Here is a 16,304-nt window from a genome sequence, read left to right on the forward strand (position 1 = left end):
CACATAAGGGGTCTCTAGAATGAAAAGGTTTGAATAGCTGTATATGGAGATATAGTCTTATGACCAGGTGAAAGAGGAGCTAAAGATGGTACAAAATTGCTATACAAACGTGAAGGGATTTCTGTGGGGAAGTGTACAGTCTTTACACAGCGCCTCGCTGGCCAAGAATTTCCCTTTTCCTTGATTTTGACAGTAAAACTTGTGTTAAGATTGTGAGGGTCACATCAGAGCAAATACCAAATAAATGTCCTCTCATCTAATGATTGCTATCATAACAACTGGGGACAAAGGTCGTGAAAAAAAAATAAAAAAAGGAAGGATACAGCTCTATGGTTTGAGCTTACAGTCTAGGTTTTGGTGATGGATGGAACAACAGATGCATTGGGCATGGAGGGGACAACAGCCGCATTCCACTGAGAATGGATTTCATAAGGAAAGCAGATACCCTGGGGTATCTCCGTAGTGTGGAGCCTTAGATAGGCAACAGTCCTTTTGCAGAGCTTCAACAGAGCATGTCAAAGTGGGCCATTCTGGAAGAAAGGGCAGGGGAGTGGATCCACTGCCTCTTCATGACACATGTGAACTGCAAATAATACTTCTTTTTAGTTCACTTTTTAACCTGGAATAATTTTCCTGGATAGATCTCAGTCAAATAAGAGTAATTATCAGTCATAAATTATAGAAGAATTATAGAATATTAAGGGTGCATTTTATAAACCTGAAAAAATATAAACTAAACCCTGTCATTGTTCAGATTTTGCTGGTTTTAATTATGATGACTAACATCTTACTGAGCAGTACCTCCACTCCTCAAACAATGCCATAGACTTCACCAGGTGCCCTCACTTAGAAAAATACTTTCTCTCATAAATAAAGGTGGCAGAGTCTAAAAATCATTATGATGAGAGCTGGAATATTTTACCTACCCCCATCAAATTACCACACAGGTGGAATATTTCTTTCTCTTTGGGGTAATAGTATTATTCCTCTGTATTGATTCATTGTCTTCTGACCATCTGTCTTTAATCTTGCAAAGGGCAGGTTTAATACGATGGAAAATTCATTTCATACGGCTGATCAGTTCGCATTCTCTACTAATCTGCGAAATTGAACATAAACTTCACGTATGGCCATATTTAGACACTATTCAAAAGTAATAAATGTCATTCACCTCATTTTATGGATGGAGAGTACTGTCAAACAAACCTGTTGTCTGTTACAATGTGCAAGACTGATAAGAACAACTGTGCTGATACAGAACACTTGGCTTCTCCAGGGCATTTCACTTAGTACATAGCTATTTGATGAAACAATGTGCATTGTTGAATTATTAAGAAATATCAACTGCTGACATATATCAAAGTATAGTCATTATTAGGTATGCATTGATGAATCCTCCTTTACTGAATGTTTCCCTGAATTTTGGTTTTGATAGGAAGAAGATTTTTCAGTTTAGCAGTGATTTAAACAATCATATGGTTTCTTTCCTAGTAAGGTTTACTAAAAGACTGGGGTGAGGGGTGGGGGTGTGTAAATAATGAAGAGAAAAGGTTAATGAGAGCTCTGGGTGTGTTCAGGTTATGGAATGTTCTCAATACCAAGCTAAAGGTCAGAAGTTAACAAAGTAGATTTTAATACAACTGTATCCAAAGTGGTCTATCTGGGAATGGGGAGCACAGTTTATATCTGAAGTACATCAGAATGCCCTAGAAGGTGGAGGTTCAGCTCCTTGTTCAGACTGCTTTTATGTAGTAGAGTGAGGTGCCTCGTTTACAATCTTTGACATACCAAGTGCCTTGTTACAGCTGACAGTGACAGGCATCTCTAGGAATCTCTTCATTGGCCATGTCATATGAGACTGCTGATTAGGTGCCTCAACTATGTGTGTATACTGGGATAACTCTTAGCTCCAGAGAAGAACTTTGGGTCAAGTGCAAAATGCTAAAAAGAGATTTCTCATTGTGATGCTGTGCCAAGAGCTCAGCACTTGAGTCTACGAAAAGAGGAATCTCAAACAGAGGTAGGGTAGTGACGTTGCTTGTATATACATCATTGAACAGCATGGCTGGTTCTAGTGTCTGCACTTCCAGAACATGTGAAAATGCTGCAGAGAGGTCAGAGGAAGGACACAAAAATGACTGAGGAATCCTTGTGATAGGAGGCTTAAGGATCTATATTTATTCAGCTTATCAAAAAACGTGAAGAGGTGGCTTGATCTTTGTGCATAGGTACTTACATGTGGAAAAGATGTGGAAAAGATAGTGGGAGACTTTTCAACTTTGCTATCAAAGGCATATCAAGGTTAAATGACAGGAAGTTGAAGTTAGATAAATTTAACCTTGAGTAAGTGGCTATTTCCTAACATTGAAAGTAATTAAATATTAGGACAGCTTACCAGAGAAATAGTGGAGTTACCATTATCTGGATTCTTTGAAACGACAATACATATTTTCCTGAAAATGTTTTAATTCAATACCTGGGACAAGTTATCCGTGCAGTGTGTGACTGATGATATAGAATGTTCTGACGGTCCCTCCTGGCCTTTGTTTCTATTCATGCAATACTCATTATCCCTTTCCTAGCAAAGCATGGGAAGCAGAGAATTGCCCTTTCTTCATTATACTTACTGAGCTTCATATATACAGCTGTTCATCAAGGTAATTATTATAGCCAAAACTCTTGAACTTTAATTTCTCACATAACCATATGCATTGGTTCAGAAGGAACTTTTCACCCTGTTTCACAAGAGGATGTTTGTCTTTTTTTTTTGGAAGGTTCAGAGATTGGCCAGTTGCAGAGGCTGGGTTGTTATTTGAGCTGGTGAGAAAATATTTTTCACGTGTTGCTTGGCTAGTACTTTCTCGTTTTCTTAGGAGCACATAGGTAAGCCATGGGTTCAGTAAGAAATACTTCTTCAGGTTAGGGTTGATGTGGGTCTTCAGGCTTTTTCTTTTTCCCTTTTGCAGCATAGCACCTTTGTTGTATGCTGTGAGAACAGGGGTAAGGTTCACCTAATTAATTTCCTGCCTATTATGATTTTAGGTACCATTTTAATCTCTCTTGAAATGTCTGCATATTTAACTTCCAAAACCTGAAATGCTTTAATATAAGTGAAATTTGGGGCTTTTGGATGTTTTGGTGCCATTTGACAGCCTGTGATGCGGGCATTCAGACTAGATGATGTAATGAGCCCCTCTGGTGAAAAATTCTATGACATCGTGTTGCTTACTTGGCAGCCCTTCATATATATGAACACTCAGTATCAATTTAAACATCACCGAGCTTAATGACTAATTTCAAATGAACTATAGATGCAGAGGACTGCAATACATAAGCAATTTCATAGTATTTAGGATTGTGGATTCAATTCCAAAAATAGAGTGAGTTGAACAACCTTCTAAGATTTAGTGGATGGGATTCTAACTGGTGGCTTTTTATCCATGCAGTGGGATACTGTGTCTCTGAGCAAATATTTTCAGGGCAAGAATTTGTCACACATTCTCTCTAATGAAGGACTGACCAACACCCACTTCTGTTTGGTCAGTGAAACCAGATTTTCCTCCTCCTTAATCATCTGCAAACTGAGAGCAGAGATGAGGTAATAGGAAAAAGCATGGAGAGGAAGTAACTGGGCAGATCACTGTTTTGATTATAAAAATACGTCAGAAAAAATATCCTAAAATAATAGATATAAATATGTTACAATTTTGTTTCTTAACAAAGCTGAAAGAATGACATTACCAAATGCTGGTCAAGAGCAGAAAAATTATGTCATGTAAAAATTAAACTGAGATATGACTGGAACATTCTCTCTTATCTTCCATGTCAATTTACTTAAATTTGTTAAAGCAAAAGCTGAGGAGCTGATGTTGCCTGTATTTGTTTGGGGTAGAGAGGCAAATGGAAAGCTTATTGCACAGCTCAACCTTACCCTGTTTTTCTCTGAATCACAGAATATGTAGAAAAAGAAGTGCTCCTTCTCACATCCAGTGGATTGGAAAAGAAATTCTGACTTGACTGAACTGTCCTCCAAGCAAACACAGTGGCGCTTCACTAAAGGCAATTCCTTTCTAACAGTCCTTAAAAGACTTAGGCTTTAGAGCTGTTGTTCCCTGATAAGCAGAATCTCATCTGGCTAACTGAAGAGGAAATGGCATAATAAGGAGTACATCAGATTAGGAACACCTAGGAGAGACTCCCAGAAAACACCAGTGCATTTTGTGGAAAGGGTGACTTAGTCCATCAGCCTTCTGAGGTGGAGAAATACAGCTGTAGGCAGTTTACTGAGTTAGATGAGGCATTGAAAATGGTACTCTGCCAGCTCAATGTACATATTAAAAATTTACAGCATGTTCTGGAAGAAAAATTCTTCCCACAACTTTCATTCCCTCAACAGGATTTGTCATGCAGACATGCCTTCCTCTCCAGGAATCAACTCTATCTTGTCACGATATAGTTTGCAAGAACTTAGGATATTATTTCTGCACATTGTTTTCTTTTGGAATTTCCCTTCATTTTGCAGGTTCTACAGAGGCAGAGCAATCTTTTTAGCCGTATTTGGTGGAACTCCCATCTGGAATTTTTAAAGGTGCTTTATGAGTTAGTTAATAAGGCAGTTTGGATCATTGGAAGGCCTCTGGAGCACCCCTAGAACCTGTTGCTCTGCTGAATAGATAACTCATTAAGATAAAATCATTGCCTGACTGCAGATAGCTCATCTGATTTATCTAAGGTTCGTCATAATTCACCTAGGGTATTTTGAGCTCTGTAGAACAGTAGTGGAGTACTGTTTTACTAGAAGCTAGATGCGGAAAAAACATAGACTGAGACAGAAAGCACTTCTTCCAGTATTCATCTTCTACTACCAAAACTGAGAAGTTTATATAAATGCAAAAGGAAGAGACTGGATGCAGATGCTTCCCTCCCTCCCCCTTGTTGGCATGAAAGACAACAGGAGTGACAAACGTTGATTTGATGAGAATGGAAGCAGAGTAAATTTTTTTTTTATGCACTTTTCTTCATCTTCTATATTTGGTCTGAAGACTTATCTCAGATTTTTTCTCACAGAGCACATGAAGGATGCATACTGAATTCATCATGGGAAATTTGGCATGGAGAGTCTCTGACTCGTGCTTTCTTCATAAAAAAAAAATGAATAGAAATTGGAGGAATGCATCCTTTTCTGACTTGCATACATTTTTGACATTTGGAAGCATGTCATGAAGTCAGTGATAATGAACTCACTTACTGGCTGGTAATTAACTTGCTTATGGTTTTTTTGGACAAGATTTTGTAATATGCTCTTTTGCAAACACCAATAGTTGTTCTGTCTTCAAAGTCAGCATTCATATTTTTTTCCAATTTGTAATTTATTTCTAAATGGCAGAAAAACGTTGGGTAATCTGCTGAAATGTTTAAATTTGGGAAAGCAACATTCATCAGAGTCAAAGTAATTAGAAAGAGAGAAAAAGATAAAAAGCTGCATGTTGCTGTCAGTGACTATAATTATATATCTTTAGAAAGGTAATATCTGGCAACAACTTTACTAAAGTGAACAGCCTGGAATTCCAAAGCAATATAAATTAAACCAATATTACAACAGGATGACTGCATTAAACCATGATATATTTAATCTTTCAAATGGATATACAGTATATCATAGAATTTATAAATAATTTTATTTAGAAAAATATATTTGTTTAGACTCTGGTGGTACAATACAAGTTTGAGGTAGAATTCAATAAATCCAATATTTATTGCTTGTTGGTTTATACGGTCAACATATTCAAATATAATTATTTATATTAAGACCAAATAAATACTATAATGAAATTTCTATAAACCATGAAAAACATGAAAGAAGCATTTAAACATATATAATGTATCAGAGTACAATTTGATTGTGAAAGATTTCAAAACACATTTCAACTACTACATAGTAAGTTAGATTAAGATTTTCTAGAGAGACTGGTTAGGGGAATGGATTTTTTTATTGTGTTTTTTGAGAAACTTAAAGGTTCTGATTTTCAGTAAGTTTCAATGAGTAATGATCTGCCAGTGAGACAAGAAATTCTGCCTATTTTTGGAGACAAAAATCTCCTTTTGGTTTCACTATTTGTTGACAAGAGCTCAGTGTTGTGCGAGACACAGCTCAAACCTGTTTTTGATAAGAAAGTATGAGTTTGTGGTTGCATAAGAACGTAAGACTTTATACAGGGGGCAGAATGCTCCTTTTCATAAGTTGGATTGCACCTCACAAACACATGTTAAACACTAGATCAGGATGCTGCACGGTATGATTATGATCATGACCATGGCTTTGGGATATTCTAACTCTTCAAAAGAACAACTGTAATGCTTTCTTTTCTTACCAAATGGCTATTGAGAAAGAGAATGGTTGCAAGCCAACAAGAAAATAAATTTTCCTGCAGCATGGGACTAATGAACACCAAGAACAAGTGCCTCAGATGGATATTTTGTTCCACCAGATTGTTTCTCTTTGGCCTGCTCAGTAAATGGTGAGAGATAAGGTTGTAGAAAATACGCTATTCTATCATGCTATTCTATCATGTTCTTAAATGCCTACATCTCTAATTTGTATTTATGTACAGTTTGTAACTTAAGAACCCTGCAGTTTTTACTGAGAGGGTCGCATCTTCCCTTTGCCATCAGCTTAGGAAGTATTACTGAAACTCATGGTTAAGGTCCCTGATGACAGAGTAAATGTTTCCTCTATGTTGATACTGTTGATTCACTGTTCTGTACGGAAGAGTGAATCTAGCTTCATATGCTGTGTTAGCTAGGTATCGAGACCCACAGATGCCTGCTATAAGAGCTCCCTTTTAACCTCCCACCCTTTATACCTCAACATGTCTGCAAAGTGTCATTGTTCAAATGTATATAAGCACCAAATACACCTTGTGCTACTTACTTAGATTTTAGTTATACTGAAGTTCAATATATTTAATAAAAAAAGTCAACAATATCTAAAAAAATGTTCCTTTCAGCCAGCTGCATATTATGAACTGCATTTAACTGCAAATAACTGCATATTGTAAACCAGCATTTACCTTTCAAATGAAAAATCTGAGTTTTACTAGTTTTTTAAGAAAGGTGTTTTGGTTCCTGTTTATGGAATAGTATAATTATATTTTTAAGACTGTTTTGTTTGTTACTCTCCTCTCCATGACAGTCAGACCATGAGAAAGAGGCAAGAGAGCTGAGGTGGAAGAAATGGGGAGACAGCAATGGGAAGTCATTGGATCGGGATACTCTGACCCAACAGAGAGATCAGCAAACAGAGACTGAACTGCAGTTTTCAGAGGAAGGCTCTTGTCCCTTCACTTCCTGCAGTTACACGATGTCCTTATCAGTCAGAGAAAGCAAGATTACAACTTGCCCGCTCAACCACATACCATGTGTTATTTTTAACCTACCATACACATGGCACCTGTCTTTTTTAATCCTGATGGTCAGCTTTTCAAATAACGGAAACTAATATAGCTCCTTATTAGTGTAGCAAATATATTTCCTGTTGGTCTACACAAACAAAAAAATGGTAATTTTCCCATGACTTCAGTGTGGGTAAAATTTTAGAACTTCAGTTTAACAAGGGAGAATAATAAACAAAGAGAAGGGAAGGAAGGACAGTGATACATAAGGGGAGGATCATGGGCCACACATTCTTATATAGGGGTCTTGTTTCTCATTTTTTGTTTGCTTGGTTTCTATTTTTATAGCCTGTTGCTTATGCTTTCTTAAATAGTGTTCCTAAATATACAGACATTGTTTCCTTTAAACTGTACCAGGAAGCCTGTCAGGAGGTTCATGAGAGGAGAAAGAAGGCATGCAAAGTTGCCTTATTTTAAAATTGCTTATTATTTAGTTGCTTCCTCAATTTTAGAAGACAGTGTGTTTCTGCAATTCAAATAACTTCAAATGTTAGTGCTGTGCTGGCGTCTTAACTTCTGAGATGCTTCTGATTTTAACAGCAGTTGGAGGTGCACAGCATGGATTGGCTCCTTGGAGATTGTTTCCGGTGATGTGGTTCTAGTTTGGTTTGTCAAAAAGGGATGCATCTTTACTCAGAAAAGCTTATTCAGAAATTTTTTACTAAATTAAATAACTTCATTGATTTATATGAGTACACTTTAAAAAACTTTATATCTGCAATTAATATTTATTTGAACCAAGTGCTTATTTTAGATCAGCTCCAGCCCCTGTCCTCTGTTTTACTGTTGTTCTGACCAACAGACCAATAAACACTACTGTAGATATGAGACAAGTCTGATTTCTAGCTGCTTTAAATCATTAGGTACAAAACTGTCAGTTAAATGTAGAGTACAACAATTAAAGTGATGTAAGAGATGGTATAAAACCAGTTTGATCTGGAGAGCTTAAGCTGAAATTTGTAAGAAAAAGAATTCAGAGAAACACATTATTTATAAATTGATAAACTGAGTAATTCTGATGTGGAATAACTGAGAAAAAATTAAAACATAATTCAAAATTTAGCTTTAATTTTCTAGGATATATGAGAGTTTTTCCAATTTATCCAAGTTCAGCTGCATAAAACGTTAAACACAACGCTTTCATGTTTTCTTTTATATATATACACACACACACACACACACACACATCAACTGACTATTTATAAGGTATCCTAAAGTTTTTGGCAAATATTCTGAAATATCTGGAAAGGGAAAGGAAAGCACTTGTGACTATCTATTTTGAAGCTTCACTTTTTCTTATGGTCATCAGTAAGGTTGGTCTTTATGGTTCACTCTGTATTATTGTATAAATAATAGCCACAAAAAGGAACCTGCCTCCAATGTGGACTCATGTAATTGCAATCAGCTTGAAAATCCCACTCCTGGCCGTAGGGGGAAGCAAGAACTCCCTTGGATGGTGCTTTAGCATCAGCTCTATAAGTGCTCAGCTTTACCAGGAGACATCACTAAATATGAACCAACTAAGCAAGACCATTATCCAGCATCTCTTACTGAGATTTGCCAGTAAAAGCCAATCTTACCTTTGGGCTATAGATGTTCTCCATCTATTAAGTCCCACTTCACAAAGTGCATGACCAAGAATCCCTGGTGAGATTCCTAAAGCGGTCATCACATGTGCCTCTCTAGCAGCCTAGTGAAATCCTCCTCTGACTGCAGGGCAGCTCAGATAAACAGTGGGATCCCTTTCCGGTTGTTTTACCTTGTAATTCAGTAAATATTTTCTTCAGTATTACTAAGTATATGATAAGGGATAACTTTGAGTGTCCAATTTTCACTAACTCTGGACTTCCAAGGTCCAGACCTAGTAATGTAATTTATAACTTGTCCACAAATTCAATCTAATAACAGTTGTAGAATGTCAGCCCTTTAAGAAGTTTTTTTTTTTTTTTTTATGTCAGGAATTTCAAAATACATTCATAAACTCCATGTGTTTTTCAGACTGGCAATGGGAGTGCAATGAAACAAGGACGCAAGGAAGCAGGATGTAAGCAGGATCAACCACTCAGCATTTTGGCCTCCGTGTAGCAACACACAGGTTGCATATAATCAGGATTAGGTTGACTGCTTAAGGAGGCTTATACACTAATTTAAAATGAGAGATTGCTACTTCTGGTGATTCTTTAACCCCAATCTAATATAAATGACACAGAAAGGATCCAGATTTCTGAAAAATCCAGGCAATTTCTTTTTTCACATAAAAAGTATGTTGACAAAATTGATTATATGCTACACTTAATGATCTTCCCTGAAGTACTATTTCACTCAGCTATAAGTGTCATTAAGGAGCTAACACACACTTGCTGGATATGATTGACACTGAATTTAACAAGAAGCTGAATTTAACAAAAAATTATTAAGGTATTCCACCTCCCATCAAACCAATACGTATTTTTTAATATGGTGTATAATTTAATAAAAAAAAAAAAAACCAACTCAATTTAGCTAAAACCCCCCAAATATTTAATATCAGTTAATATCAGTTAATCTAGTAATAAAATTCTAAGATGAAAATTCTCCAAAATGTACTTTCAATCATTACTGAGTTCCTCTAGTTACAAACTGAATTTTAGACCAGCATTACATTTCATCAATGAAAATATCTCTTGTATGGTTTGTATGAGAACTCTGAGCACTTGAATTTAAATATTTATTTTTAACCATAGAGGCTTTTCTGGAATCCAGATCAAAAGAATCACTACTGTAAAATAAATTTCTTACCTCTGATGGATGTCCAGCTCTAACAAAAGTACAGAGTGGATCAAAAGCTCCTGTTCCACAAGCCAGAAGATGCGTTCTGTTGTATCGGTGAAGGACACGGATGTAATTTGCACATTCATCCTAGTTTACATAAAAAATATTTTTTTTTTACTATCTCAGGTTCTCTTAGGTGATATTCTGCATATTTAAACTTTCTATTCTGGTAAATATAACATCTTAACTCTCCCACTTCATGCTAGTACCTCAGTGCCACCAAATTCATGGATGGAAAATTTTGACATGAAAAAGGCAAGTTTAGACTACTGATTTATCACAACTTATTTTAGGTGCTTAACCAGTTAGGAGTTACTAAGTTATAAAACACACTTTTGTGCTTCTTTAGTCTCAGAGATATTCTGCAAATCTAAATATTTGTTTTACTAAGCATTTTTAGATGCACGAGACATTAGACTCAGAGCATGAGATGTCAATAGTCAGAAAATGGCTTCTCTCTCAAGTTAAATAAACTTTATCTCAAGAAAAATAACACTTTTTTCTTACATTTTTTCCATAAGACCACTGCACCATTAATTTCTTGTGTAATTAATTGCTAGTCAATATTTTTTGCTATTGTATAGCCTCATGCTTTATCTGTTCTCACTGTTCAAACCCTCCTTTGAAGAAGAAATTATTCATTTCCCTCAGGGCAATACTCTGGGACTCATTAGTGTATTTGCAGCTTCATAAATATTACAATTAAAAAATTTTCAAACATCCCTTTGAGATGTGGGGTCATTATCCTTCCTGCACTAAATTAGAAATGGAGACAGTGAGATAAAAGTATCCATTGATTTTGGGACTCCTGGGACTTGGTTTACAGAGTATTTAACATTTTTCAATAATTTCTATGTTTGGAGCAGAATTTCTGTTCATTTCCATTCATTGCTCAACATTTCTGCAACTCAGACCTTGGGTTTTAAGACAGTCACACCAAGTTTAAAGAGGCAATTATAATGGGATTAATCTTAGCTAACTTTAGCTATTCTAAAGTTTAGACATGCAATTTATGCTATTCTCCTAGGCTGTTTCAATAGTCAACAAAGGCTAGACATATCCAAAAGGCAATTAATTCTATCCTAAAATGGAAAACAGAGTGGAGGAATTTCCTTTTTGAAAGTTTGCCGTCCTTCACTGATGACTACTCTACTTTTCAGGCTGCTATATTTATATGAAAACAATCCTAGGTCTTATTGACCATCTGCGAGAACTTAATATCGCAGGGCGTGAGTCTGTGGCAGGGCCATGGGCAGAATTCAGCTCTTGCAAATCCACATTGAATTCAAAACTAAGAAACCATTTTCTTTCTTCAAACCCTTGTGTCATGCAGTGTAAGACTTCCCACTGCTCCAACAAATAAATAAAGATCATGATGAAAAATTCTCCTTTGCTACATGATTCTCCTTAACTGTTTACCTTGAAGATATATCATGCTAATTGAAAGAAGCAGGTAACCTACACAGGCAGGTAACCTGTTGTATAATTAAATATTATGTATATGCAAAGGACAAATCAACATTGCAATATCTTACTTTTGGAATTTTAACTAATTTAATATTTTTTTAAAAAGGAAACAAAAAAAGAATTAAAGGTCTTCCTTCACATGGTATCCACACGGTCTCTCACCTGGACAAAATTTTTTAGACCCGCTGAAACAAACCTACTACTTGAATTGTCAGATAAATTGAGAGAAGAATGAGTTGAGATTAGTAGGGTGTGGTCCTCCATACACGGATCAGCGCTCAAAGACAGAGGTGCCCGCTTTATATGTGCATTTCATAAACATTTGCTCACTAGTCGTAGCAGAATGGTAATACATAGGAATTTTATGATGCTTTCTGGTGTTTAAATAGATGCTTTACTGGGCACTGATGCTGTTCCTCTTTCTCCCTCCCCTCCAAGTATGACCTTCCTGACTTATCCCCTCTGTTCTGTCTCAGTGGTGATCTGGTCTTTACTCCATGGTTTCCTTTTTTATCCACATATGTCTGCAACTCTTGATCTTTGTCTCAAAAGCACCATGGAGGAAGAAAGATCTTGGGATATTTTTTAAATGGGCAAAAATTACACATTTTTTCTCCTATGTGCCTTCATAGAAATGCCTGAAATTTTCTGCAGAAAAAACAGGATGAGGCAGATGCCAAATATAGAAAAAAGTCATTCTAAATGGCTAGATTTATCATTTATAAACAAATGAAAAAGGTGCTATTCTGGGAAGTGTCAGGCAACTAGGCATTGCTGCTGACCCCACTAATAATATCCTGTACACATAACAAGGAAGAGACTCTTCAGCCAAGGGAACATTAAAATAAGTTTTCTTTCTACTATATTAATTAATTAAATGTTGTGGGTTTCTTTAGGAGGCTCCATAGGTACATGAATAGATCTGTGGAATTTTATTCATCTGAAACTTCTCAGTGTGAAGGAGTTAGTCATCACTACAGAGATTGATTTCTATATCTGAATGATTTCCAATTCTGATAAAATAATTGAAAGGATCAAAAGCTCTCACACCACAGGCCAACAGGTGTGTTTCCTGGCACACTGGATGAGAGCAGGATTTTTTCCTTGGCTTGATCGAGATCAGAAAAGTGCGGCCTGAGTTTAAGATGATGCACGTGTTCTTAAGTCTTTTCTAACTGTCCTATTAAGTCTGTTACAAGCTCTCTGACACTGTGTTTATGACTACAATACTTGCAGTTTTACTGCTACAAGATGAGCTGATAACTTTTAAAGGTTGTAAGAGCTTGTAAAAGTGGCCTGTTCTGTTATACAGAAAGAGTTAGCATGGAACACATGAAGTACCTCAACACTGAGATGTTTATTACAACATTTTCAGTTCTATTAAGTATTAATTATGCACTGAGTAACAGATCTTTTGCAAAGGAAAATAAAGAAAGAAACAGCATGGAAAGAAGCAAAAAGGTTTGAAACAGCATTGGTAAGTATTTTTTTTCTGAGACTTTAGAGTGTGAAAAATAGCATTCAGAACTTAGAAATGACAAAGGGTTGATTTTAAGACATACTGCCTTTAAGCCAATATTGGTTTATAGCTACAAAAAATGAAGGTGAAAAGAAAAGTAATAGGAAAGATTTTGATTCTAATTTAGATTCCTTTCAGGCTGAGCAATTTAGCTTACTGAATACTGAGCATGCTGATGAAAATTACTAACTTTTCCCTGGAATTAATTAGTCTTACTCATTCACAAAGTCCCACACATAATTAGGTCTCATGCAAGGATTAGAATATTGGTTCGTGTTGTTTGGTATTTAAAATATTTTGAGCTTTTACAATTTTAACTTCTTTTTCTTAAAGACTCCAGTTCGGGAGTCTTGTGATTATTTAAATATTCTGTGATTCTCTTTTAAAAAATAGAGACATCTGACTTTCACAGTACAGAGAGATGTGAGAAATATATGAAGTTCTTTAAATGATCATATTCATTACAATGCAAATTTGAAGACTTATAATAACAGACTGAATTGTAAAAGGTTTTGAATTTTAGGGAATCACATGAGTCTGAGGGCGATACCTTTACTTTACACTGGAACAACAGTACCTATTTCTGTATTTATTTAACCCAAATAATATTGTCAAAGTATCAGAAAATAAATCCCATCACGTAGTAGTGAAGGAAAGATGACAGAGCTTTAACAGTAAAAATAGCCTATGCTGAGAGGTAGTATTAAATAAATAAAGCTCAAAGAATTCAGGTTTTAGATTCATTTAATATGACCATGAAGTTTGGATAATGTAGAAAAACACCATTTTCAACTAAAGCAACCTTAAGTTCTCAAGGTACAACAGCATCCAGAAAAATGCAATGAAATTTTAAGATACATCAAAAAACATCAGTTCTAGGCCAGGCAAGTGTAAGGAGTAAAGTATCATGTTTATTATTTTTTTTTTTTTTTTTTTTTCTCCAACCTGGTTCATCAGTTCCCTTGATGTGGACAGTTCTCATGCTTGTAATTCAACAGGAATCTTTATAGCTTCCTAATCTTCACTGGGAATATGTTGTGGTTATCATCAAGGGTGCCTGTTTTCTGTGTTTGTGTGGGAAAACTGTGCATGCGCCCTTCTATGTCCTACGTTCCTGTCATTGTTGCTGTAAAACTATCATCATTTTCAAATCCTTTGGTACAGTGTGAGCTCTCTCAGCTGTGGGATTTATTAGGTGTTGTACTTGCTGTGTGTTTATGAGGTGCAGATAATGGGTTTGGTGCACTGCAAAATTAAAGAGAGCTCCCATCCAGAAGAACTTTCATCCTGTGGTGCCAACAATATCAGCTGCTGTATGTCAGTGAGCTTTCAGGTCTTTCCCCGGGAAATGATTACAGTCAAAGCACTGAATCACAAGAACAGAACATTTTCGGGGCTCATTAAAACAGAATATTTTTATTAATATACCATAAAACCCACAGAGCAAAACAATTTAGAGTCTATTTTATAATTACTAATAATTTAATTGCTTTTTCGAAAACATTCTAGAGAATGTGAATTTTAAAGTTAAAATAGAATGTGAAAAAGTTTGAATGGAGAAGGTATTGTATGTGTATGAAAGGAGAAGGAAATGGGAAAGGAGAATTATTAAGGTATGTTCTTTGATATCACCAGAAAAAGAATTAGGAGAAAGTTCAGATGATCAAAAGTGTTCATTACCCATTTATGAGCTGGTCTGAAAAGCAATTAAACTAATAATTTAGTGTGTTCACAGGAGTTACAGATTTTTAAGCTGTAACACTTAGAATTATATCTGTGCTTTGATCTCTCTGAAGTTCAGGGATGCCTGAATCCCTGTTTTGGACCAGCCACTAGTATAATTAAAGTATATTTGATTTGTAATTAATGATACTTACAGCATCTCTTCCTTTAATTATGCATTCTTCTGCCTGCAGAGGTGTACTAGGCCAATGGATCTAAGGAAAAAAACCCCAAACATAGAAAATCATTCAATTATCAGTCTGATCATGTCAATCCCGCTTTTCCACTACTTTTCATGTGAAAGACTCATAAAACAGAATTACAGACTCATAGAACAGCCCGGGTTGGAAGGGACCTCAAAAGATTGTCTGGTCCAGCCTTTCATGGGGAAGGGAGCCTAGATGAGATTATCTAACATCCTGCCCTATCACATCTTTAAAACTTGCAGTGATGGAGACTCCACCATGTCCCTGGGGAGGTTGTTTCAATGACAGATTGTTCTCACTGTAAAATATTTCTTTATTATCTCCTGGTGCCCCTTGTCTTCTCCATGTGGCTCCTTGTGAAGAGAGAGCTCCTGTCCTCTTTGTAACTGCCCTTTAAGCACTGGAATACTGTGATGAGTTCCCCCTGAGCCTTCTCTTCTCCAGGGAGAAACAACTAACTCCTTCAATCTTTCCTCATAGGGCAGGTTCTTCAGCCCTTTGATCATCTTTGTGGACCTCATTTGGACCCTCTCCAGATTGTCTACATCTTTCTTGAATTGTGGGGACCAGAACTGGACACGGTACCCCAGGTGCAGCCTGACAAATGCTGAGTAGAGTGGGATGATCACATCTCTATCTCTGCTAGTAACGCCCCCATGGATGCAGCCCAGGATCCAATTTGCCTTCCTTGCTGCAGCAGTGCACTGCTGACTCCTGTTCAGCTCGTTGTCCACCAGGACCCCCTGGTCCCTTTCAGCAAGGCTGCTCCTCAGCCACGCAGATCCTAGTCTGTACTGGGCTCTTTGGTTATGTTGTCCCAGGTGCAGGACTTTGCACTTGTCTTTATACTTGACTCATCATACCGTATATACACTTTTAATTGTATGTTATAAAGTTTAATCAAGTTTCTATTATCATTTGAATGGTTTTCAAGTAAAATATTCCAGTTTTATTCTTAAATATCTATAAAAGTTTACAATAAGGTAAGAAATATTTTTATTGAAACATACCTGTTTTGCTTAGGGTAACTCAGCAAACTTAATACTAGCCAACAGAATTTAAAGGAAGTTAATGTATTGAACATGTTATATAAATTCAGTAGAAATGTCTCTGCTAAATTGTCAGTGA

At 36.2% G+C, this 16,304-nt stretch overlaps 1 protein-coding gene across 1 annotated transcript in view; it reads right to left on the minus strand.

The window, feature by feature from the left end:
- SEMA3E (semaphorin 3E) overlaps positions 1 to 16,304 on the minus strand; it is a gene marked incomplete at its 3' end in the record, with an annotated part of 151,396 nt that overhangs the window by 46,326 nt on the left and 88,766 nt on the right. The window contains exons 3-4 of the mRNA XM_082308848.1: positions 15,126 to 15,185; positions 10,230 to 10,349 (exon numbers count right to left, since the gene is read on the minus strand). Coding sequence (XP_082164974.1) covers positions 10,230 to 10,349; positions 15,126 to 15,185 — 180 coding nt within the window. The remainder of the gene's footprint in view (positions 1 to 10,229; positions 10,350 to 15,125; positions 15,186 to 16,304) is intronic.

The sequence above is a fragment of the Platalea leucorodia genome, assembly GCF_965183815.1.
Source record: "Platalea leucorodia genome assembly, chromosome: 4".
Lineage (NCBI taxonomy): Eukaryota > Metazoa > Chordata > Aves > Pelecaniformes > Threskiornithidae > Platalea > Platalea leucorodia.